This window comes from Pterocles gutturalis, unplaced genomic scaffold (genome assembly GCF_000699245.1).
Source record: "Pterocles gutturalis isolate BGI_N339 unplaced genomic scaffold, ASM69924v1 scaffold2266, whole genome shotgun sequence".
Lineage (NCBI taxonomy): Eukaryota > Metazoa > Chordata > Aves > Pterocliformes > Pteroclidae > Pterocles > Pterocles gutturalis.
In genome coordinates, this window is record NW_010105190.1 from 16256 (window position 1) to 42702 (window position 26447).

At 41.4% G+C, this 26447-nt stretch overlaps 1 protein-coding gene across 1 annotated transcript in view; it reads right to left on the bottom strand.

The window, feature by feature from the left end:
• Positions 1–26447, bottom strand: part of WDFY3 (WD repeat and FYVE domain containing 3) — a 104127-nt gene that overhangs the window by 1159 nt on the left and 76521 nt on the right. Inside the window, exons 39-64 of the mRNA XM_010087275.1 lie at positions 26021–26178; positions 24615–24692; positions 23408–23635; positions 22701–22754; positions 20164–20332; positions 19784–19947; positions 18865–19013; positions 18475–18595; positions 18023–18108; positions 17586–17666; positions 16992–17046; positions 16530–16649; positions 15856–15973; positions 14301–14407; positions 13347–13500; positions 11097–11188; positions 10572–10784; positions 8084–8231; positions 6871–7025; positions 6263–6421; positions 4945–5124; positions 3656–3838; positions 2833–2929; positions 1512–1841; positions 329–440; positions 229–275 (exon numbers count right to left, since the gene is read on the bottom strand). Of these exons, the coding sequence (XP_010085577.1) occupies positions 229–275; positions 329–440; positions 1512–1841; positions 2833–2929; positions 3656–3838; positions 4945–5124; positions 6263–6421; positions 6871–7025; positions 8084–8231; positions 10572–10784; positions 11097–11188; positions 13347–13500; positions 14301–14407; positions 15856–15973; positions 16530–16649; positions 16992–17046; positions 17586–17666; positions 18023–18108; positions 18475–18595; positions 18865–19013; positions 19784–19947; positions 20164–20332; positions 22701–22754; positions 23408–23635; positions 24615–24692; positions 26021–26178 (3558 nt within the window). The remainder of the gene's footprint in view (positions 1–228; positions 276–328; positions 441–1511; positions 1842–2832; positions 2930–3655; positions 3839–4944; positions 5125–6262; positions 6422–6870; positions 7026–8083; positions 8232–10571; positions 10785–11096; positions 11189–13346; positions 13501–14300; positions 14408–15855; positions 15974–16529; positions 16650–16991; positions 17047–17585; positions 17667–18022; positions 18109–18474; positions 18596–18864; positions 19014–19783; positions 19948–20163; positions 20333–22700; positions 22755–23407; positions 23636–24614; positions 24693–26020; positions 26179–26447) is intronic.

Sequence of the window (26447 nt, forward strand, 5' to 3'; positions counted from 1 at the left end):
GCAGCAGCTCTGGCACAGTAGCGCGCAGATATCGATGACCGATTTTACGTGTCGGAATGTGTCATGATGTTAAACTACTGGTAACTAATGCGCACGTTAGCCTGGTCTGGCTGAGAAACGGAGCTGTAGCAACACTCTGTGTAAGATAAGGCAGCTGAAGGAGACCAATTATTTTAGTATTTTTTTTTAAACTCAGTCCTTGAATGAGGTTGCTCTGAACAGAAGCACCATGAAACAGTGTTACGCACAGAACAATGGCTGGTTTGTACCACATCCTGCTGACAACGCTGAAAAAAAGGTTTTAAGCGACTGCTTGCAAGCTACTCACTTAGAGATGCCGAGTGCAGTGATTTCTGCTGGGTGTGCGTTGTCTTTGCGATCAAATGCCGTGTGCATAGTGAGTTTGCTTCTAAACACCAACTGACGCTCCCATCGGTATCCTAGAAATGAGCAGGGAAAAAGAGGGGAAAAAGAAAAGTTGCTTGTTCTTGTTTTTGCTCCTTCCTCCCCCAACACACCTGCATGTGTGACTTGGTGGAAAGAAAAAAATTATCTCCCCTCTGAGATGACTCAGATGAAAAATCATTATCTCCCCACTATGACTCAGGTTTCACTCAGGATAAACACATTTTCAACTACTCCCCAGTACATGTAAGAAAGGAGAGGATACAAAACAATCCAGAGCCTCCAGTTTCTTTTAGTCCAGCTGGGGAAGAGAATAAATGGTGACATACACAGGGAAGCCCTGTACCAGAGCCTGAAAGCACTGGGATAGCTTCATATATTTATATTTTAAGTCAAGACTCATCTTTCCAACTATCATTAATTTTCTTCATGAAAGCCCATCTGATGCTGTGTGCTGGGTATGTGACCAAACCAGTGTTGATGACATACTGGTGTTCTGGCTGTTGTTGAGCAGTACTTGCATGGTGTCAAGGTTTTCTCTTTTCACCCCACTCTGCTCTGCCCCCCACCTCCAGCCAGGAGCTTGGAGGTGCTCAGTAAGCTGGGAGGGGACACAAGCTGGACAGCTGACTCAAAGTGACACAGACTGAGAGCAGAGGGAGTTTTGGGGAAAGCAGCACTTGCTCAGAGCCTGGCTGGTCATCAGCCTGCTTCCAGGAGGTGACGAGTGATTGCCTTTGCATCACGTTTTTGTTTTGTCTTCCTCCTTCCTTTGCTTATTAAGCTGTCCTTATTTTGACTCAGGAGTTCCCTTGCTTTTTCCTCTTCCTATTCTCTCCTCCATCCCACTGCAGGGGGTTGTGGTGGCGAGCGAGGGAGCAGCTTAGCTACCAGCCAGGGTAAGCTCACCACAGCTTCCCAGGAAAAGCTTGAACAACGTGCAACTTTTGCACACCAATTTTTGTCTTCACTATTTTGTCTTTCACTATTTTGGAATTTATCAGCCAATCCTGCTCAAAGCTGCAGAGCCAGAGAGAGACTGCCTGACGGGTCAGTGCTGACAACACCTTCACCTGACAGAGGAAGCGTGCCCAGTCTTTTCTTACCTGGTTTAAGCTTGCTGTAGTGCCGTGCTTCAGCGTGGCTGGAGTGGGGGTGGTTCACCTGAGCGTGGGGATGCATTTTGCCTTGTCCCTCAGAATAATTCACAAAGATAAAACCATCCTTCTCATCCAAGCTGAGCTGGTCCGACCAACGCCTGGAGTCATCGGAGCCGCTGTCTGCTGACCACGCTGCCACCGCTCTGTTTGACGATGACCTGGGCCTGTGGCTGGTGCTGCTGGGTTGACTCTGGCTCTCCTGCGGTTTTGTGTCCTGCCCGATGCACGGATCGTCTGCCTCGGAGTCACTGCTGTCCTCTTCGTGGGCTTCCTGCCCTGGATTCACGCAACAGGAGAGAGGACATTGTTAGCAAGACTGCTTACAGCCCGAGTTTTTCCCTGTTCTGCTGCTGCACAGCCTACAACCCAGCAGGTACCACCACAGCGCGACTGGAGGGAAGCTGCGCGCAGGCGGCTCAAAGCCTTTGCAGAGATCCAGCTCCTGCCACTGTAAATACCAGCAGAACCACGCTGCTCATCTTTTTTGCACTGGTCTGGCAGAAAGCAGCACTCCGTAGCTGAAGGTATTTCCTGCAATAGGCTGTCTGAGGGAGGCTACGACAGACACAATGAGTAAAATGTTCAAAAACGCTCTAATTAGCAAAAACAAATCCTACTGCCTTTCAGCAAAACTTACACATTTGTTAATAACGGGTTCTCTTAATAAAAATACGCAACAGCTGAAGATATTTATATGCCTAGAGACACTGAAAAAAAAAATGAGATGTATTTATATAATAATTACTAATGAGCATCATGTGATCCAGATGCAAATCCAGATCCTGTCTTCTATATGAAGAGGGCAAGAGGAAGGTGAGATGGCTGAAAGAAATGCCCATCAAGCACGGACCAAATTCTTTCGATAGGGGAACTGATATGGCCAGCACTGCTTGTCTGAACAGCACCCTGTTCCATCCATAGATTTTTTTTTTTTAAACTCTGCTGTTATGCCATAATTCCATTTCAAATGCAAAATCCACGTCTATTGGCTTTTGAGACAAAGTCCCCACCATCCATTCTGCTCTGTATAACCACAGGATTTTACTTTGTATAGCAAAAATCAGGTCAAAGAACAGCACGCTGTTCCATCCATAGATTTTTTTTTAAACTCTGCTGTTATGCCATAATTCCATTTCAAATGCAAAATCCACGTCTATTGGCTTTTGAGACAAAGTCCCCACCATCCATTCTGCTCTGTATAACCACAGGATTTTACTTTGTATAGCAAAAATCAGGTCAAAGACAAAGCCCTCGGCAGGAGACATACCTATCTGTGCTTCCTGACAGTCCTCTTGCATTTCCAGCATCTCCACAGGCTCTGGAGCTGGGGTTTCTGGTACTTGCAAGAACTCCATCCGCCAGAACTGGAGGAACAGGGGATAAGAGAAGTGACATATACTGAACTCTCAGCTTTCATCCCAGCTACTCTAGAGTTAAGATGGGTTATCAGAACCATGTGTCTGCACTGGCAGCACCAGAGGCAGGTCTCATGTCCATACTAAGCCCTTTTTTCAGAGGCTAGATATAAGAGGACATCTGCGTTCATGCCTGAATCACAGATGAACAAGACTTGTGCTTGTATGAAACATCTTAGCTGTTCAAATAAAAAAAAACAACCAACAAACCCACTCCACAGAGCAATCTCCAGAGAGCAGCAGACTCTGGTTAAGGCAGACCCAGGACTGCACACAGCCAAGGACTGAAGATTGGGTTAGACTCGCAGCGATCAGAGATGCTACCAAGTTCCTCTCTTCTGCCTAGGCAGCAAAATGAATTGTTTCAAGGTGCGTAGAAAAAAAATGGTGAACAAAAACTACAGTCTCTAGGCATGAAAGCTGGTGACCAAAAAGTGACCAAAATAGAGCGGGAAGGAAAAGGTGAGCCACCCTGTGCAGAAATGACACAGCTGGCTCCAGCACCACGAGCAGCCTCATCACCTACCCAGCCTGGGCTCCCTCCTGCCTGCAGGACTCAGGGTTCAACTGGAGCATCCTGGTACCAAGCCCGGACACTGTGTTGGATAGACATGACTTCTCTACTACTACTAAGATGCAAACTTATTTTTCCAAGCAGTGATTCCTGGTACTTACCCGGACAACTCCGTCTGAATGTCCCGTGACGATGACGTTCTGGGTATCCCACTCGTTCATCTCGGACACAAAGCAACACATGATTTGCTGGCTTCGGCCAGTGAAGGTGTTTACGCTGGCGGTGGGGCTGCCGTTAATGCTCCATACGTGGATGTAAGTGCCAGCACATGACACAATATCCCCCTGCAAAGACAAACACCACCTCCAGATTTCAACACAAGTCTCAGGTTTTCTGCAGCAAAAATATAAGCCAGGTTCACCTATAAGCCAAGTTCAGCCACCAGAGCTGGCACTTTTCATAAAGTTCTGTTCAAGCTGAGCTTGGTCCCCTAAACAAATTTTTAGGATGATATGCATTTTTTTTTAAATTGCACACAGAAAACCAGACTTGGTAGCAACCTATTTGTTGCATTTACAGCATACAATGAGTAGATTAATTTCTCCACTTTTCACACCGTAACAATCCAACAGCGTATTTTCAATACTTTCCCTTCTCAGTTTTCAAAGACTCCGTTCATGTTGACTCCGCTCTCTTTCACAAGGATATACACCTTACATTTCATCTGCTTCCTCATTGGGAAAAGAGCAAGAGATGGTCCGAACTAATGCAGAGGGGAAACAGGAGCTGCAGCCCAAGACACTGTCAACACTACAACCACCAGACTACTAGCGGCTAATAAACTGTGCCTCTTGCTACCCTCTCCTTGCATTCCAGCCCCATTTTGTCTTGATCCAACCGCTACATCTGCTCCAGTTGCAACATGGGCCATCCAGCCCTGATGGACCAGCTACAGAAAGTTTAAACTCAGGCAAATGCTTTGACGTGCACGGGAGCTGGATAAATGGCAACCTGGAACTTATAGGACCAGCAGGGAGACAAGCTCTTAGGATATGTCTGTTTCTGCTACAACTGTCACTGCAGCTTCATCCGAGGTATCTTCTGCTTCCTTTAAATGAAGCGCAAGAGAACAGAAGTCAACCAAGGTCACAGATCACAATCTTTGCTTAGCTCCTGTGGCAGGTTCGACAGCCCACTTTGACCGCCGCGCTCGCTATGCTGCTGTTAATAAGCCCTTCTGAGCTCAAGCCGCTTCTGCATGCAATAAACCCACATCCATCTCTGGACAAAGATGTAAATTATTCCCTAACCAGCTAATTACATTTTCAGATGAGTTATACAAGTTTTGGCAAACCAACAGAAGAGCCTAGTTTGTTTTTCTTGGGTTTAACAATTTCTGACTCTTGCTACTGTTCCCAGTGCATGCTGGTGACTGGTATTTGGTTCTTACCGTTAATTCATTTATACAGAGTGCTGAGACTGGAGCCCTGTGACCTCGAAGCTGGGTCAGAAAAGAGAGTTTATTCAAGTCCCAGATGATGCAGGTGCGATCCCGCGATCCACTCACAATTATGTGATAAGCTAGCGATGCTGTTAGGCATGTGACGGTGTCAGTATGACCCAGTAACGCCTACAAAACAAAAGTCAGGGCAACAAGCTGCCATCAGGAGAGGGTACAAAAATCACTCTCAGTGCATTAAACCCACTTACCTGAACAGATTCAGATAATGCAAATGAGAATATTGCATCAGAAGATGCAACTGATTTAACAGTATTCAGTTGGTAGCTATTTATGTAATTGAAAATTATAGAAGTAATATTTTTTCCATTTAAAAAGTATTCTCACAAACCTAAATTTCAAGGGTCTAATGACATATAGCCTTCTACTGCAAAAAAAAAAAAAAAAAAATCCAACCCATTCTGCATCCTTCCTCTGCACCAGTATCCTTGTTTCTAGGGTCAGCATATGTTCCAGGCTACAACTAAAATTACAGTCTGAAAATAGAAATACTTTATAAATATAAAATGGCTCCTATATAAACTTCTGTTGATGTTTAAGAAAAAATAAAAGAGATGCTAACAGGAACAGTAGCACTTTCAACCCAGCCACCTATAACGACACACATTTCTAGGTTGTTAAGTTTTTGTTTGGGGGTGGGGGTTGCGGTATGTTGGGTTTTTTTTTAGTAAACACACAAGACTTACTCTGCACTTAGCTGCAACTGAGTCTAAAGCACAGGTGCTCATTTGTTAGATGCGAAGTTCATGTTTTGAATTAACAACACAAGAACAACCTAAGGTGATCCTGACCAAGTGCACTCAGCTTCACAAACATCACTGCCAGAGGGAGCTAAGTTTTGTGTGGAAGTGTAATTTAAAGATATAAATTTTTAAAGAAAAAAGTAATTTAAAAGTAAGTGGAAAAATGGAGAATGAACCTTTAAGACAGTCCCCTTCACTGCCTTCAGTGAGTTTTCAGATGGGGGTATTTTACACGCACTACTACAAAACAGATCTGTACAGTTTTGTTAACATTGCTACCAAATTTCTCATCTCTCCAAAAAGCTCCTGGTGATCAATATCCTTAAAAACGATGCCATTTTAAAGATGCACTTCTTTCAATCAGATCAGTACATCAGCTACTCAGTTCTCCAAAAAGGTTTGCTGAGCTCATGGCTTCAAAGCTGACTATGTGAACAATACCCCTTTCCTAATTCCTTTGATCTTGGAACAATATTTACATAAAAGGCATCTTTATTTTATTTTACCTGTTTCAGCGTGAGGGCTTTAGCTTTTTCTTTGGAGACGCCCATTTCCCATACACACACTGCTGTGCTTGTTCCTCCAGTGATAACCAGTTTGGGGTTGGGGCAAATGGCACACAGGATCTGACCCCATTCTGACAAACATTCATAAACAATTACTGCCTAAAAAGAAAGAAAATAAAAAAGAATTACTTGCAGGATTAGAGTTTGGCAGGATAAAAATAAAAACTTGAATGCCACCCTGCACACTGGACTATTAAGTAACTAAGATATTGCTGCAACCCCGTTATGCAGTTTTTCCGCAAACAGAAGCAATTCCAGCCTGTGCCATGAGATGTCTCCCAAGAGAACACGAGAGGTGAGCTTTAGCTGCACAGATTTAATTTGTTCATGTTTTGCAGACCTGCTAAAATATTATTATTGATTGGTTGATGTCATTCTGCCAGCATTCTGATGAAGACCACCAGATAGGAGGCAATAAAACAGATGCAAGACAAGTAAAGATTATTTCATTCACATGTCAAATAAATTTCCATCGTTAGCTTTTTTCACTATTGAGTACTAATTGCTTTTGGTACAGTCAGCACGGAAACAAACTGCAGATTACAAACCTTGTCCGACTCGTAGGTACCCAGTCTGCAGCTGAGGTCTGCATAGCCCCAAGCAAAAGTTTTATTCCACGTAGGTGGGATGAGAACCTTATTCTGTTCCACTGCCAGAATGCCCTTATCAGTACACACGATCTGTCCCACGGGCTCCTTCAGCTCTAGAAAAGAAGATGGGATGGTGTTTTATTGCTAGCACAGACAAATACTATCTGATCCCATTAAACACTACAAAAGCAGGATCTCTGTACTGGCCATGTTATACAAATCTTTGTTTCAGCTGCAACGATGGCAACTTTTGCCACATTCCTAGCGAACGCGGGGCTAGGCACCAGCAGTGGTGAGAACACCCTGAGGATCACAGATGCTCTGATCCCACCGGCGACGCTGTACAAGGTGTCCTTCAGACGAGATGTTTGTGGTCATTAAAAGTGTTTGTACCATTTTTGTCTCGTGTAAAAGGAAGTTTTTGGTATCGATTCCAACGTCTTGGCTAAGTGTTCCTCCAGGCGACGTTGCTGCCTCCAGCCTGGGGTGTCCTACCTGCCTTTCCCAAAGCTTTCCAAACAGAGTAGTGCTTTCCGATTTGCTGTCAGAGTGCAGCCCTGCTCTGCCCTGTGCAATAGCTCATCCTTCTCTCTTTACAGGAGGCAGGAACAGGCTCATTTAATCAACTAGGAAATAAATCACTGTATAGCATTTACCTACCGCAGACAATTGACTTTTGTTCAGTCCAATTTCAGATATGAACTCAAACCCCACATTTTTTCATCTCAATGCAGCTACCAACGCCACCCTTCCCTGCCAACATTTCTCAGTATTTCTTGGCACTGTGATAAAGAATCCTTCTACTACACAAATCACTAAATACTGAGACCATTGTAGGCCCAGAAGCAAAGAACCCTGAATAGTGTTTGGACGCTTCTGGAATTGGCTTCAATTTGTTAAATTAAAAATTTAAAGAGGTGCTTGGGCCCAATTTTATCCCTCTATTTTAGAAAAGTTATATTAAACCAGCATAGATTTGGTGCTTCCCAAGCACACTTTAAGAACATAATCTTAGAGCATTAGAGTATTTTAAATTTGTCTTTCTCCCAAAAGTACGGACATTAAGAACATGAGAACTAAGCAAAACATGGGAAAGGATGATCTTGCTGAAACTCCGAACGCTCTGGCAAAGAAACGGGAATAATCACCATACCCTGGTTTTACAGTTTACCTTTCACCGGGGCGAGAGATGGCCGCAGGTTGTCCAAATGATGGAAAAAAATCTTGTCAGCGGTGGAACCAGGGGGCGCAGAGGTTCCTACAGTCTCACCATTCAGCCGGCTTCTAACTCGCTTCGGTGGGTGTGGTTTTTTAAAGAGCTGAAATTCATCAAGAAATTAATTATCATTGAAAATTACAGGTTTACAAGAGCACAAGATCTCTTGGTTCACCTTCTAATAATTCTGCAGGTTAGCAAATGTTACTTAACTGTTCTCAGTATTCACTAATAACTTATGGCAACCCTTTCAATGAGACTTCAACAAATAATACGAAATCCAACACGGATATAACGACAAAAGTATTTTTAAAGCTTCCTCCAGTTTTGCAAAAGCAGTTGAGGTGAAGCACACAAAAATCCCAAAGTTGATGCAGAACAGGACATTAAATTCTAACCTAGGACAACCTGAAAGCTAATTTTCAGCTTTGAAACAAACTGAAACTTGTAAGATTTCAATTACTCTTTCACAGAGGCTACTACGGCACTGGAAGGAGACCTGAAATTCCAAGGCTGGAAGTTATTTTCCTTACAGCCCTTTGAGACGTGTTATCTGTTTGCCTATCCAAGCAGAGGGAACATGCGCAAGCCTGACGTAGCTGAGCTAGGAGCATGCACACACGTTTCTACTGCTCGCACCTATGCTCTGGGTACGAAGGGTAGCAACAGGCCTGCGTGCCCCAGCTCTCCCTGAACTACAGCACGCCTGCTGTGAGAACATGGAGAGAGAAGGCACATCATACATCTCAAAAATGCCAGTTCCAGCAAGAAAAAACCCCCTCTCCTTTCTCCTTTGAGCAACTGTCCCTCTTGCTCATTCATTCTGCTCTGCATCCCAGGCTGTGCCACCTCGGGACCCTGCAGAATCTGCAAGAGCCCTCTTCCAAACACAGCACCAGCTCTGGGAGGCTTTGCAGGACAAATTTTTAAAATGGGAAACAAAACTAGCAGGGGCATTGCTGGTGCAAGAGACGGGGTAAAAGGGATGTAGTCTTCATGTTACCTCTCCAGGCAGCAAAGGAGTGAAAACGTGCCCAGCAGGTGCATCACTGAGACAGCTTGCCCTAGATCCCCGGTGGGAAGTCACAGCAAAACTCTACGGTTATATAAAAACGTGCCTCAAAGCACTCCCCACCGAAAATTACCTAAGGAAGGGGCTTTGAGTTTCCCGAGGTTATTGTAGCCTGCTTATTTCCTCTAGAAAAACAAACTCTGGCAGATCTCATCGTAGATTTGTACCTAACAGGCTTTTGAAGGTTCAGGCAGAACTTCGTACTGGGCTGCAACCCTCTTCCATCGCCCTGTTCTCAGCCCCAGCCTCCATCTGTCCATCCGGCTGTAGCTGGGCCATGTCTGATCACCATCGCTACCCAGCCACTGAGCATTACTTAACAGGAGAAAACCCCACAGCCACGACAGACAATCTAGATTATCCAGAGAAAGGAAGGAAAGAAAAGGAGACAAGCAGCCGCAGAGGACAGGCGAGCAGTTCTTAGGCTTCCTTCCAAGCAATGAGAGACAGACAGCTGTTAGTGGGTCCCCACAGGAATATCCTGGGGCTGTCCTGAAACATCGTGTCCTGCTGCAGTCTAGAGTTCCCAACACATGGGTTGGGTTCCCAGTGAATTGCTGAAGGTCTCTGTGGTTTCCACCTGATCTAGGATTGGAAAAATCCACCGATGACTTTTAAAAATTTCACTGGACAGCAAAAAACCCTAAGGAAATCCCTAATAAAAAAGAATAAAACAACAACAAAAAAAGCAAAAAAAGAGAAGACGACAAAAAGGAAAAAATCCTCAACCCCCCCCAAACCTACAAACTAACAGAGCAAACTGTAGATTTAATATTACATTTAATAATTTAATGTAATCTCTTAAAAGAACTCAAACCGTAAAGCTGCACCAAAAATGTGTCTATGTACTAACATCTCCTCAACTGCAGCTTCCTACGAGGGTCAATATTCTTAATGTAAATCCTGAGGTTTTTTTTCCAACAGATTCTTCAAATGAAAGATGCAGCCAAGCCCTGCAGAACACCAAGAGACTGGTGTAGAAAAAAGGAAGCATCAGATATTATAGAAATTATTTTATTACAGGACAACTTGAAATACCTAAACACTAGGCATTGCTTTGCAGCCGCACTTTCACTGCTCCCCTCTGACTTGAAGTGCTACACAGTGGCGGGAACACACTTTTTTGATGCTCTTTTTTCAAGTTGAACCATAATTCATTTCACCTTTATTTTAAGGGTGCAAGAGGGGAAAAAAAAAAGACATTTCTAATCTCACAAGCAAAACCCAAAGTTGATCTTCGTTGCATTTATGATGGAAATGGAAATTATTTCATATCACTGGAAGAATATTTATGGAAAAACGCTCCCAGGAAGTTTTGCTCCTAAACCACTTTCCCATTCCATACTCATAAGAATTCTAAGAATGATATACCTGCTTTGGTATCTGTCCAAAGTTATTAATGAATCCTATGGTAGCTGTCTCTTTTAATGGATCATTGATGTTATAGATGTCCACTTGCCCCTCATAGAAGAGATGGTGAAAGACATTGACAGCTTCGACTGCAGCAGGACCTTGCTGTTTATAGCCAAAGATCAAGTCAATCCACTCATGCAGATGTGCACTCACAAAGTCACATTCCAGAGCCTGAAATTCAAAGGGCATGCATTAAAACTAGCGATGTCAGTCATCGGTTCAGTCCACTACACCTGCCACCAAGAACAATGCAGAATATATTTTGACATTTTGATCAAGCTTTTCATTGAAGCCTCAACATCCTCCCTAGCCAAAAAGGAAGGGGAAGAAACACTGGTTCTGCAGAACTTTGCAACAATTAGCTGTCAACCCAGAACTCAGGGACTGGCTAGTAGCTGCGACTCCATGAATCGAACTGAGATTAACATGCAGTGGAAACTCCCATCTGACATTTTCTACTTCCACTATTATAACACACATTACCTCCCGATGAACTCTGATAAATTCACGGGGATCTCCTTTTGCCCATGGGGGGAGTATTACATCGCCAAGTTTAGTGCCATTTTGTTTGCAACCTGTAAAAAGAAAACAAAACATAAAAAAAAAAAGGAGAAACACTGAAACTGCACTCCAACAGTGGGGGGGGGAAAAAAAAAAATCAAATTCTAACACCTTTCCTTTAAAAAGCAAGCCATTTCAGTCTTTTTTTAAAAATGCTGTGTCATTTATAAACGTCAGGCAATAAAACATGAAAAATTCTGTGTCAGTTGTTGATGTAAGATTGCTCACCGGAAGAAGAATTTAAATATTCCTTGCTAAGACTTTAGAAGATGACAATAGTGTTTCAGCATATGCTCTTCTAAACAAATATTACCCCTCTAGCTAGGGGCACTGATTGGATGACTACTCCTCAGTCTTTTCACAACTTCACAATGTACAGCCCGAATTCAAACCCTTTACATTTCCCAATCAAGTGCTCTTGGAACATCAATTAATTTTTCTATTTGCCTGATTTTCTGCTTTTCTCTGCCCGTCCCAGCAAAGCCTCACTGTGGTGCGTGAAAATAAATGAAAACAACAGCCAGTAAAGCAGCCTTTTGCAATCATTGCATGAGCAGAATCTTGTTCCGTCAGTTTAGCTCGAACCAAAGCAGCCAACCCTGCCACCAGGAACTGCTGCCGTAGCGGCTGCCCGTTTTGCAGCCAGAGGAATCAGCACAGCAAGGTTCATTCCCTTCTCCCTTTTCAAATTCCTTGTTCTTTTCCTATGAGGAAAACTGGAATAAATGTACCAGCCCTGATTTAGGACATAATTTCCTGTATTTGGCGTGTAGCAATGGCATGTCCATTATATTTTGAAGAAAATAAATCCCTGTACGAGACAGTGTAACAGCAAACAGAAAAGCTTTGGTGGAACAGTATTTCCTCCCATTTCCTCCCATTTTATTTTCATCCCAGCACAGGCTAAATACTCATTTCCTAGCAGTCAAGAGCCAGCTGGTGTCCCCCACAACACAAATTTCCAAGTTTACAGAGGTGCACAAGTGCTGAGTACAACAGAACCAGTGCTTGTATCGTCAGACTTGGCATCTTTTCCTCTATCTGCGGGGAAGGGGAGCAGGATAGCTACAATTGGTATTATCAGAAGTATCACCTGCTGTTTGACAGTTGTTCAGAACCAAACTTTTTCTGCTGTTGTTCCAAATGCTCAGTGAAGAATTTCTAGGACTTTGCTGGTCACAGTCCCAAATCATCAGCTATGGAGCTAAGCGGACAAGCAAGACCTCAACATTTTTCCAGCAGTGGCCATACCATTCCGGGTGACATACACCTGGGAGGAGTTTTGCAGGGTGGTTTTTGGTTTGGCTTTTGTTTTTTTCTAAGGTTGCATTTCCAATCGCTTTTGAATAAAAGATTTGAGGCTGTTAAAACCTACAATTTGATTATTTTTCTTATTGCTACTATTAGATTCACAGCACAGAGCTCAGAAAATAAGAGCTTAATGCCGGTGTTAAGGTGACATAAATACTAAGGAATATTTATCTCCTATGGCCAATAGGTGGGAGATTTGGATCCTGTGGAATGATCACTCTCACAAAAGCTAACTGCAATATTTCAACAAAACCTTTAAGAATACTCTAAGAGGAAGTTCTAAAAGTGAAAAACAGATTTTGCCAAGCTTAAAAAAATGTGCTAAAGAGATGGTGAACATCATCACAGAGTAGCAAGTCATATGGAGAACACCACAAACGAGAGAAACTCCAAGTAAAACATGACACGTGCATTTTGAACTGGTAAAAGTCAACTAAAACACGCCACCTCAAACAAAAATCCTTTTTGGGTATTTCAATATCTATGAATTCTCAGAACAAACTTTTCATGAACCACTTAAAATGAGCACTCTGCTTAAGTCTGGTAAATCTGAAAAAATAAATCAGAGGTATCACAGAGGAAATAAGAATTCCTGCTACACTCTTCCAGATGAAACAATGAGTTCTGAATCATTCAGACTTTTACATATAATATTGAATAAACATGGAGTATCAGGAAACACCAGAAGTAGTTCTGCTTATGCTTTCAGGGCAGAATGTGCAAGTCATTTTTAATTTTATAATATTTTATAAATTTTATAATTTCCTCCTGAAGTTAAACAGCGCTTTTTCTGCCCTCATGTCAGACTGTCTGGCACTGCTCTTGCACCTGTAGCAATGCTATCAAGCTCTTTCTGCCTACCTAGATCAAAATTGTTGGAATTGAGCAGGAACTCAGGGAGGTAGAAGAACTCTGGGATGAGCTCCTTCACGTCTGCCATGTTGTGCTTCGACGCGGAATACCAGGCCTCCCGCACGCTGTGAAACATTCGGTCAGCCAGGTCGAAGTGACCGCCCTGCGGGACAGAGCAAGGAGCACGTCAGCATCAGAGCACCTCTCTGCACAGCAGGTTTTGGCAAGGCGGCAACTCAGAACATCCTCTGCCTAATAGACACTATGGAAAGCAGCACGCTTCTTCCTCTAACATAATGGGTTTAAACAGCTGCATTACTTCACACATCAGTAAATATAAAGCACTGAGATAGAGATGCACAGAAATTTAAGAAGAGAGTCATCCAGTCCTGTTTCAAAGTTTAGTCTCTTCCAGAGAAACACTATCCCAAGTTAAATAAAACTTTCTGCCTGATGGCTTCTGTCTAGGAAAATATTTGATATGTGAAGTTACAAACCCACCACCCGTCAAAACTGGCAAACAATTCCACGCCCTGCAAACGTTGGTTTATTTTAACGCTCTGTACTAAGCTGGCTCTGTGGATAGACATATTGGTTTAAAATAACTATCTTTCAACACCTCCAGCACAGAACTAAACAACCGGCACATGATTCTTTCAGCAACAGAATAATAAAGCATGATGAGCAAAAATCATTTTTTCACAATAAAACCTGCTTTGATGTTCGTCTGCTGATATTTTTTTCTGCATACATTTAGAAAAATGTCCAAACTACAAGGAAAAAAATGAATTCCATTACATCTTTTACAAACAAACACCAAAAACCTCCCAGGTAATAACCACTCTGCTAAAAATATTTCTTCTACCATGTTTGATGAGAACAAAGCTGATTGATCACATTTTTCACTTAGGTTTCAAACGTACAGCAGGAAAGAACCACAAAGTGAGGTGGTGTACTTCTTACCTGTAACCGTAAGAAAATCTGAGTAAAAGGCTCCATCCGGACAAGATAGGAAGCCACAATCATGGCCGATGAATAGTGGGTCCCATAGTGGTAAGCTGGAGTTTCCCCTGCAGGAGATTAAAAATCATCAACATAGAACAAATAAAGCAGTTAGGTGACAGAATCAGTACTGAAAAAAAAATTAAGACATTTAATTAGTGCTGCATTTTAATTCCTCTGTGATCTTGGAAACATTTAAAATTGGGGATTTTAATTCTTAAGAATCTGAAAGCTTTATGTCTTGTCATCCCACCACTTGAGTTCTGGCTGCAGTCCAGTAGCCCTACTTCAGTGGGCTTCTGCCCAGCAACACCGAATGGTTAGTAATTTTTTTATTTTAACTAACTGAAATGTTTCAGGGTGCTGCTAGAGTGATTTGTGCTGAAGAAACTTTATTTTTTTTTTCTTTTAGCCTTACTGTTTACTATGGAATTAAAGGCTTGCGTAGAAATACATCTCAGAATTGTTGGCTACAAATTTTGTATAGCTTTTACTTTCTTTATTTCCTGGCAAGAAGTCTAAATAAATACACTTAAAACATACGAATCCAGTTCTAGAAATGAATGTCTTTGCCACCTGCCGTTGTTTGATACAGAACAGCACCGCAGTATACAGGCTTGTCTTTTCAATAAAAGCGCACAAGACAAGTATCATATAATAGTTGCCTTGCCAAACACATAAGTTTTATTCTCAAATATATAAGGACACTCTAAAATCAATAATACATAACTTAATTGCACCTCATTCTGAAGCATCACAGATTTAAGAACTTATTACTGCATGGGTCTTGTTACTTTTTTTTTTAGCTAAGAAAATGTTATTTCATTAGGAAAAAACCATAAAGATATTAAAAATGAAAAAGACAGCACACTGCTAATGCGGAACTACTCCCATTCCTTTGTACAACTTATTTTCTTGCAGCAGCACTCAAACTGTATTAGGCAGAGGCAGCTGGTTGTGTCAGAGCCAGCTGATGGCGTGCTTCATGAGCCTGTCCATTCCAGCCTTTGGACAATGTTCAACGGTTCGGAATGTATTAACTATTTTGTCTGTATCTTGACATATAAACAAATGCTGTCATTTGGATTTAAAGCAAACAAGCAAACAAACAAACAAAACAAGAAGAAAACCAATGCCCTTGTGCTCTAATTTAGTATTTGTTGGAGACAAATGCTTTCATTTGGATTTAAAGCAAACAAACAAACAAAACAAGAAGAAAACCAATGCCCTTGTGCTCTAATTTAGTATTTGTTGGAGAGTCACTAAAAACTCGGTAGAGTTCTGCATATCATAGAATCATGGAACGGTTTGGGTTGGAAGGGACGTTCAAAATCATCGAGTTCCAACCCCCTGCCATGGGCAGGGACACCTCCCACTGAAGCAGGTTGCTCAAAGCCTCATCCAGCCTGGCCTTGAACACCTCCAGACTTCTTGACACACGTAACAAAAACCCATGACTCCCTCCCATCACGTAAGAGGTGCCTCTGCTCTTCCTGCAGGATGTACCATCACTTACCATTAGGATCTTCCCAGTCTTTGTATCGCTTTTTGTACTGGGCTAACCTGTCTTCTGTTTGAGCTCCCATGGGCTTGGCCAGGTTTCTGAATGTCTTGGGATTTGTAAGATCCAGTTCCTTTAAAAATAAAACAGACACCAATTTTATTAAAAAAACCAACCCAACCCTTTTCAGTGCTGCTGATTACCATGTTTAACACCACATACCTCCTCAGGCTGTCATCTTTGGGTTTTATGCACACAGCAGGTGCAATGTTGGATGTGCTTAAAACAGTCCTTCACTCTGATCTAAGAGAGTCCGCGTTTTTTATTTTAAATCACATCTGGGCTCTGGATAATTTCTGCTCTGCTCCCTTAATTCTCTTCCCCAATCTCCCCTAATTTTGGTCTTGAATACTCGACACGCACCCTAACATATTTTATTTTACCATCCAGCTGGTAGCCATGGCTGCCCACAGCAGCATTAACAGGATGTCTCATCTTTTTCAAAAGCAAATTCTTCACTGTGGGGCCAGATTTCACAGCAGACCCTAGCTTGTCCTACTCTTGTGGACAAGCACACTTCTCTGTGGGCATAACATCCTCCAGGACATTCAGTAGAAAGCTATAATATTTGCAAAGCCTCCAACACATAGAAGATTACTATTAGGCTGACAAGATATTTGATTATTTACCTCTGAATCATAGTCTGCGAGGATCCAGGGAAAGACAGGGTACTGCATGAGATCGTTATAGGATCTGCCCGCCAGAGTGTTTAAGTGCATCAGGTACTGGAAGTTACTGATTTCTCCTCTCTTAAGGAAGACAGATAACAGCACTGTAAAGTGTTCATTTTACAACAATCAAATGTCTACGCTGACAGATTGTCAAGGTGTTCAGCTCTCCCCCAAACTTAGGAAACTTACTTCAATATGACAATACTATTTTTACCGTAGTCCCTCCCCTTGCGTTTCCAACAGAACCATGCCTGTTTGATGACGATACCAGGAAATGCTACCAACTAAGATGCTGAGATACACCTTCCATAGTAGTATATTCCACCTATCTGAGTAAGATGGTGAAACTTATGTGCACTGATTATGTATCACTACAAAATGGGGAATTCAATACAAAACCCCCAAAAGTTTCATACTTACTTCCCATCTTTGAGTAACAGATTTTTCTCCCACTAAAGTGCTAAGCAAGCCAGACCTAATGGGAAGAAGGAAGGATGTTTTCTGATCAGCAGCAAGATCTGGGTTACATCTTCACAAGACAATCCAAAGTTTTAAGATTAAAACTTGCAAACTGTAACAATTAGAAAACCAAGGCTTTGTTCCTTTCTGCTTTAGCAGTGCCTTTTTTATTTCTAAACAGACTGCTAAAATTATGCACACTAACTGCGCAGTTCAGTGCAAGTACAAACGCATCTAACAGGCTGACGATGAGGAAAGTAACAACTCGGAGAAACCTAACGGCTTTGGCATTCCAACTCTTTTCAGAATGCATCTGTATACACTGACAACGTTAATCTTGCCAGCAGATATGAATTAGTAAGAAGATACACCACTGGTGCCAATGATATTAGTACATTTAAATAGCTGGAGCACAACATCCCTAGTTTTTTATTTTGGCAATGCCCAATTTTAAACTGAGGTTGCAGTACTCTCCAGTGAATCCTGACCTGAATGCAAGCATCATTTATTTGAAACCCATGAGCTGTAGAGCTTGTGAGGAGCAGAATCACCTACCCTTGCTCTACACTGGTGTTTGGCCTCTGTCCAGACACTGACTCCGAACTGTCTGTTAGAGATGGCACCACAGCCAAAAACCTGCATCGGCAGTTAAAAGGAGATGAAGATTAGAGTTTCTGTCCTCGGTACGTCACATTCTTAGAAACAGAGTGCATTTAGTACAATTACAGGCTTCATTTTGAGCAGCTACATAATATCTTCAACAAAATGGGAATGACCCTTTGCTCACTGAACGCACACTGCAGGTTTCCCAGGCAGGCATTAGTGCTTCTGAGCGGTTCTTTTGTACAGCACCAAGTTTGCTATCAGGTTATCCACTGCCTAACACCCATCAGTCTTGCAATCTGCTTCTGGTCGTTAGATCACTGCAGGCGCAACACAGATACTTGCAAACATTCAAATTAAATGTTCTAACTTAACTTATTTTACAATACCTTTGATAAACTTTGTTTCTAACCCCTTTTTGGAAAGCCAGAAGATAGTTCCGTCCATCTCCTGAGAAAACTTCAATTGCAATTGGCTGAAAACAGAGGACAAAGCCATGTCAACACTAACACATTGCTAGTCACTTCTGAAGGTCAGATGCACACCAGTTTAGACATACTGGGCTACATCTGACACCAAGTTATGGTGAAGCAGACTTTCCTTAGTGCAGACAACTGTTTTTATTTTTGGAACACTAAAATTCACTAATTCACCCCATTATCTAAACAAGCCAAATGTTCCAACACAGATGCCCGACTTAAGCACCTCAATTTCAACACTATGAATAGCTTCACTTTCCAAACACTGGCCAGTTATCTACTTATTTTACTTTTTAAAAATTATGACATTTTTAACAAATTCCAAAACTGACTCCTCAATCCAAATACCACATCCAACTTACCTGCAAAAGGTATCTCCTTTTATGTACTTCCTTGATGTCTTCATACGCAAAAATGCTGCATGTTCTTTTGAGTTGACTTGGACCTTGCCTTGCTCCCCTAGGAATGATTGGCTCATGCATCCTGTAAATGAGTGTAAACAGCCAAGAGAAAAGTGATTAAAAAGAAGATAAATTAAAAGAATTGTTCTCTTAATTCATATGAGAGTCCAGTTATAGAAACAGTTGACTTTTACAAAATACCATACCACGCTGAGCAATTTGTGAACACAGAGGAAACTGCTCCTGAGGTCTGAATCTGATATTATTTTGTAGCTGAACTCTCAAAAATCTCATTAAATCCTTCTTGTTCAGCTATTAAAGAGGGATTAAAGTCTCTCCTAATCTACTCACTTTGGAGGCAGCGTCTCAATATCCCGTATTTCTCTGGTGGCTGTCATGGTAAATCCATCGATGACGTAGAAGTGCTCTTTCCCAAAGAGAAGCAGCCCTTCGCTGGTGTCGAGGCCCTGAACTCGAGCACAGCGGTACATGTGCTGAATCTGGAATGAAAAGGGGACACTCAGCAAAAGCTGGTTCATGAGCTCAGGCACTTAGACCTTTGCTTTGTTAGAACAAGTCCTAGGCACTGTTTTATCACTTGCATATACAGCAAAAACCCTGCTATTTTTCCCCTAACACCTGCAATTAGCAACTGGGAAGGGGGTTAAATAAAGCCTCTTCTGTATATTACAGAATTATTTATTTACCAACTTATCCACACGCACTGCGCTTCTTGAGCATACTTCAGAACCTGTGGCCCACGCGATTATGATCACAAATGTATTTATTGGTATATTTCAGACGAAGTCTGAAACACCAAATATGCAGCACAGCTGTTCAACATTGTTCTTGGGGATAAAATACTAGGTATCAAGGTTTTTCATTCTAATGAAAGGAACAATTAATTATAGACAGTCTGCCAAGTTCAGTATTTATATTTTCAACATATATTTTCTGTCTGGACCCATTAAGTCCGCAGGATAATAAACCAAGCATGGGGTAGCTTGCAGCTTTGGTTTCAGGACAGGTTCTTTTTTTTTCCCTAGCAGGCAGAAGGAATGAAAAAGAATGTTTCCTCTACAGGGTTTTCAGCTCAGGACCCCTTTGAACCACAGCACACCTTTGGTTTCAGGGAAGAAGCGGATGGAATATTAAGCAAATTCAGCTGAGGATCAGGGAAGGACTTTTGGACATGTATTCAGGGCTTGTGACATGTAATGCCGAAATTCCAAGACAGTAAGTGCTTTGTGTGTTTGGAAGTACACAGTACCTTCTCTCCTTCTTCAAGGAGTCGCAGTAAAGTTGTATTGTCAGTCTTCTCCTCTTCATCAATCGAACTCCCCTCAACAATTTGATCCTGCGATTGTTCCTGGTTCTCGTCATCTCCTCCATCAGGGGCAGAGCGAGATCGTTTCAGGGGAGGCTTCACCAGGCCTGGAAAAGAACAGAGATAGAGAAATGAAAACCTGTCACAGAAAAAAAACCTCACTTTGCAAAGCCTGTTGAACTCTAAAATTACTGATCCAACTCTAAAACAGAAAAATAACAGTCGGACAGGATCCTTATGCTTAGCTTAATATAAATGCATGAGAAGCTATAAGGGCGGATAGATTTAAAGAAAACAGCTCAGGACAGAACAAAGGATCTAACCTTTGACTTTTGCAATAGTGTCCTCCCCGTGTTCCGGCTCCTGCTGTGTCGTTTCCCCCACTGTATTCTCTTCTATAGCATCCTGGAAGACCGCAGGGTTTCCAGAAGCCAGGCGCATGTAGTACTCCTTGCTGTCATAACTTATAGCTCTTCTGTAACGAGCAGGTTTCTTAGAAATAATGGAAGAAATTGCTTGGTCAGTCAACTCCTCGCTCACCTCAGTGCAGGTGTTTCAGGAATACTGTGTGCAGCACAGTGCACCACCACACACAGAAACAGAGACTCTGCAGTAGATCTAACCTGTGTGCTAATCCAGCCACTCAAAGGAAAATGGGGTTGCAGAAATGCCTGCAGATAAACCTACAGCATGGGAAATAAACAAGTGGGGCTGATATGTTATGAGCTGTCCCAAAAGGCTGGGATAGTTGTGCTGAAGACTGATAGATCAGAAGGCTGTTTGATCATCTTTCCTGAGTCCCTACAACATATGCAGTGTATTCGTTAGCAAGCTGACTTCTTTACCAGGCAATAGTCTAAATAAAAAATTGCCTTGCAGAAAGATACAGACATGGGGAAGTTGATATGAACTAAAAGCAGACAGGGACCAGCTTTAAGGCTCAGAAATTCTTAACTCATTTGTTTTTTGTTCTGTAAGGATTCTGATGGCTTGTGGGCAGGAGACTGGCACAAGAGGATCACAGAATGGTTTGGGTTGGAAGGGACCTTACAGATCACCCAGTGCCACCCCCTGCCATGGGCAGGGACCCCTCCCACCAGCCCAGGTTGCTCAAAGCCTCATCCAGCCTGGCCTTGAACCCCTCCAGGGATGGGGCATCCATTTAACCAGAGTAATTCTTTGAGCACCATTTGCACCCTTGGGTACCAACAATTATGGTGGTGTGGGGGTTAGTGTGGGTTTGGGAGAGGTTTTTTTGTTTGGGGTTGGTTTTGCTGAGAGTTTTTTGTGGCTTTTTTGCTTTTGTTTTTAATATTTGTCCATCCTGTCCTCCGCCACAGGTCAATTCTTATGTTCCTCACTTGATTATGGAGGCAACATTCAAAATAGAAGTAGCAACTCAAGGAGGACAATAAATATGTCAGAATGATCACAGGGGATACAGGTGAAGATAAAAGAGGTATTAAAGAGCCAAGAGCCTTTCCAAACTCAGAACACACAGTTGCACAGGGATTTAAGAAATCCCATTGATTTAATACTGGTTGAAAATTTTCTTCTCTGACTGGTGTTTAACCCCACCTTCAAACTCTATAAAGCTCACTTTGTGAATGTGGTCAGTTCTCCATCACAAATAATTTTTTTGGTTTTATTTTGTAGCATTATTCCTAATGAATTTTGAAATTATATTGGGATAATCACAAAATATTATTATAAATCCAGTTCAATGCTTTGCATTATGTAGAACTGGGGACTAGCACCTGCCATTTCAGTCAAGATTTTCCCTTGTACACTTTTGCAGTAATAACTGGAAATACATAAAATTATTACATTTTTGGTTCATCTGTATAGTGGGAAACTAAATGACCCATAAAATCAAATTAGCTTTATTACAAGTGGATGCTCTGGACAACTAAGAGATTACGATCAGCAACACAGAGATTAATTATTTGAGGTTAAATTGGCTGTCCCCAAAATAAAAAATTTAGGGCGCTGTGATCTAATTTGCTCATTTATGCTCAACTAAGTCTTCACACTAAAATGCCACTTAAATGACACAACGCCTCTGTGGAAAAAAAAATATCCAAACTAGCACCGCTAACATGAAGAACGGAAAATAATAACATTTTATATTAGATACTCTGTATAATAGAATTATTTTCATTTATATGTATTAGTTTGTTGTCAAATGTAATTCAAAGTGAGTGAACGCACATTACACACTGTACTTAGTGATGGGCAAGACTGTGAATGTAATTTAGCAGAGAAGCAGCTGAATACTGAAATGCTCGCGAAACAGCCATTTCCAGACAAGTCTGGTATTTTCAAGCCAGAACTCTTGTTTTTTAAACAAACGTGTACATTTCATTAATAGTAAAAATGAGGAAAAGAGTCAGGCAAGACAAAATGAATCTGGTAGGCCTATTGCAGCCCATTATGGCCAAAAAAGGAGAAGAACTGGTCCCCAGACCATCTCTTAGAAAGAAACAGCTATTTTCCCCAGTACGTGCTTCCAAGCAATCGTGTTGCCCATGACTAACCATGTTCCCCAGCCCATTAGTCCAGATCCCAAAGCCACAACACTTCACGCAGTGAGAACAGTGACAGCACAGCCCAACACAGCCTGTTAGTGTGCAGCAAAGACGGGAAGATCTACTGAAAGGTTCATTAGGTGAAGGTTGAGGAGAGCACAGGAACATCTTCTAACGTGATTACTGAAAAAAACCTTTAAGCCTGGAAATATTTACTGAAAGAGTAAGCTGAAAGCCAGCCGGAGAAGCCTTGTTAAGACTGCCTAACATGCAGGAGGAGAAAGAGTTGTATTTATTTTACATTCTTTCAGTCAGTGTAGTTGTTTCTTTACCTTTTGAGGAATGGTATCATCAGCTGTCTCAGGAAGTCTACTTGAGAAGTCAGACTGAAAACAGGGCATCGATTATATAACGTCAGAAAAAGAACACTTGAAAAGAATGTATGATGGCATGTGCTCCACTTTGTATGAACTAGACTGTCCCTACAGCTATCGTGTGTCAGATCACAAGTAGACAAACATACCAAATGGTTTAAAACCAGTTGTACACTCTTTTTTGTTTACTTGTTTTAATACTTTGACTCTCACGCTTCATTTGAGGAAAAAATCCTGCATGCATGCATGCATGCTTAAAAAGCCATCATAAAGACTGCTCCATTTCTTAAAAACGGGTCTCCAAAATGAACAGGAACTAACTGCCAAGCTTTCAAAGGCCACGTGCATTTCTGCTACATAGCCCACATTCATCTTCACAGTCAGATGAAAGTACATTTCACAAATGCACCCAAACCAAGGCCTGTAGCCTCTCTGTTTTTTTTCTTTATTTTTCAGATCACTGTTTACCACGTTATCTAGTATAAGAGCAAGAACTCACTAAATATAGTATGAAGAACAACTGGACCTTCTCAACCATTTAGGGCATACAGACAGAATAGCAGGTAACATCAGAGTAAAACACATTTCTTAAAAGAAACGTATAAAAAAGTGTGGATTTTACAACATGGCATAAAATGACTCATAGCAAAATCTTGTACACTTACCAGCAGGTTTGTTTCTTGCTCAGCTTCAGGCATGTAGGGATACTGAATATAAAACATGTCGTTTCGCACCATCTTCTTCCTCATTCTGCAGGGACCCTCCGTCATCTCCAGCATCCACTTGTCAAGATGGGAGCCGATGGGGGGACCCCACAAACCTCGCTCTCGGAGTAACTCGTACTCAATTTGAGACCACTCTTCTGTCACGTATTTTAATGCATTCTGCTGACGCTGAACACAAAGACATTTGTATATGCGTCAAGAGTGATGCTGATAGACATTTTCACTACATTACAGAAAAATGTATAATAATTAATAATTCTAGTATGCCTTAATGAGATTTCCAGCACCAGTTACCAGGGCTCATATATTGGAATCTTCTCAACAGAATAGAGGGGGGGAAAGCTAAAAGCTCTGCTTTTGCTTTTATCTTTCATTGAATGTATTCGTAAATGGCAACTATCAAATAAATTTAACATTAATCCACTGACTTTTTCAAAAAGGATTTTAGGAATGAAAACAAAAATTATTTTGGAAGGCTCCCCTGCTTGTATTTACACTGCAGAGAGAAGTTAAATGAAGCAAAGTTTGTTCAGTGGTTTGGTTTTGGTTTTTTTTCTTTGCTAGTTGCTTTCAGCGACTCGTTTCTATTGGAAGCCAATTTCTTAAGATTTATAGCACACAGCTCAGCAACTAGTTTGAACCAAAGGACTTTGGGAACGCTTGGAAGAAACAACAGGGTGCCACGTCATTCTGGAAGGCACAGAGCAGCCACTTTCTACTGCTGCATTATTTGGGAAGGGTACCATAACATTTCCTTTGTGTTTATATAAAAGTAGTGTTGGCACACAATGCTTCTCTGCATCTGCTCTTACGCTTTTGTACAATGTTTTAGAAAGACAGCATATGCTAGCATATTTCTGATATTTTTTTTTTTACACTTCTAAGGAAATACTACTTTAGCTTCTTGAAAAAAATTTAAGATTTAACTCATGTACAAGAGTTTTTATCCACAACCAAATCAAAATTAGTTTCCTCATTTGTTTATTTGCATTTAAAAAACCCCTTCAAAATAACAACTGTATCTAAGTATTCAAGCATTTCACCAATGACTTCCTAGTATTTGACAAGCCCCATATTGAGAAACGGGATCAGTGTAACCTAAGAGGTCAAAATATCAGTGTCGGGTAATGAATCCCCTGAACCATACCTCCTGATACTCCTTGTACTGCATATCAACCAGGTCCCGAACCACCGCAATGTGCGTGAACATCCACTGGGAAATTTCCTAATGCAAAGGTAAGAGGACAGACAGAACAACACTTTACAAAAGCAGGTTTTGTTTGAATGAAAAGCCCACAAATGCATCAGCCTTGCTAAATTTCTTACGAAGAATAGTTTCTTAAAAAAAAAGTACTTAGCTGATGAATTTCAGAGTACTGCATGCACTGGTATTTAAGGTTTTGGTTTGTTTGGTATCTTTTTTTCCCTTTTAAAAAGGCAGTAAATTTATGTATAGGGATATCCTTAAAAGAAACTGGCAAACATCTGGAAAATATTCCAAGCACACAACTAAAAGTTCAGAACATGCACAAACAGCCAAAGATTGGCACTAACTGACAAATATTACTACTTTTCCCTGTGTCCGTTTAAGTAATGTTTTGTGGATGTTGTCTAGTTTGTTGGAAATCCTCAGACACTCGGCACTCCTGACTCTGTACCTCAATACACCTCTTTTCACTTTTTGCTCCCGATACAGCCAGCAACGGTTCCTGCCAGCTCAGTTTGGAAGTTTCTTCCTTTTTATTTTAATGTGTGTGCCTGCTCACCAGCAAAAGAACTGAGAACACAAAGAATCTCTTTTTTTATCAAAGCCACTGAATAATTTCCAGATCAGTAAGAGAACTGGCAACATATTTTTTTCACAAGACAAAAATAATTCCTGATTAAATCACCAAGAGTTACACATTTCCCTGTGGCAGGAAAAAACTTGCCCCCTTTGACCCAACCTCTCCCGCTGTTTCAAGTGTTAAATACAACAAGAACTCAATCCTCCAAAACTTTTAAACCCTTCTCTCCTTCGTTTTCACTGCCTCAGATATTTTATACTAACCTCTTGCAATGCACCACCAGGTACTGAGGGCACACAGCTCTACCACTGCTGTGCTACTCTGGTCTAAGTTTTTTTTTTTCCCTAAATAAATTATTTTTTTTTAAGCAAGCAGGTTTCTAAAGTGGATGTCCAGTTCTACCAGCACATATTGTGTTGCTGAACTTTTCTCTGTAGTACAATAAAAATAGCGCAAAGCAGCACATGTTTAGTTACAATACACAAAACATTCATACAAGGGTTTTCCTGAATCACATAATCTTGGGGGCAGGATGGAAAAAGAGAGAAGCACCTATCTCACAGCTTCCATTTCAGAGCAGTATTGTAAATTGAATTTAAGATCTAGACTAGCAAAGCAATAAAGCACATATGTCACCAAAAGCTGCCGAGCACAACCTCACCAACAATAAAGAGTTTAACTCTTGGCTTAACATTACAGATAACACAAACCCCGAACACAGATTACTGGATTTTAGATTGTGTGTTATTAATTGATAAAAAATTACCTGTGTAGAGAGGTTGTGTTTATTGAGCCCGCTCTCCTTGCGGCTTCTCCTGGAACCAGTTAGTTTAGAGAGGCCAAACCCGCTGCTAACTCGGGAAAGTTTAGACTGGGTGGTTGGGACCAGAGCTTCACCTCTACTGATGCATTTCTTCTCATGAGCTGAAAATTAAAGAGAAAGTGTTAAGGGTGTTTTACAGCGTTTCCCTCTCCTTTTTTGTTTTGTTTTGTTTTGTTTTTAAAACATGTGAGCATTCCAAAGAGGGAAGACAGCGTCTGGAGAAATATTTTTTTTTTTCTCAAAAAAGTTATAAAGATAACAGAACTTATATAACTCATTTTATAAACAGTAGATTCTAGTGAAAAAAGTCCAGCTGAGTGGCCACCTCTCTACCCAAAAAGGAGCTACAACATGATCCCACTAATCAATC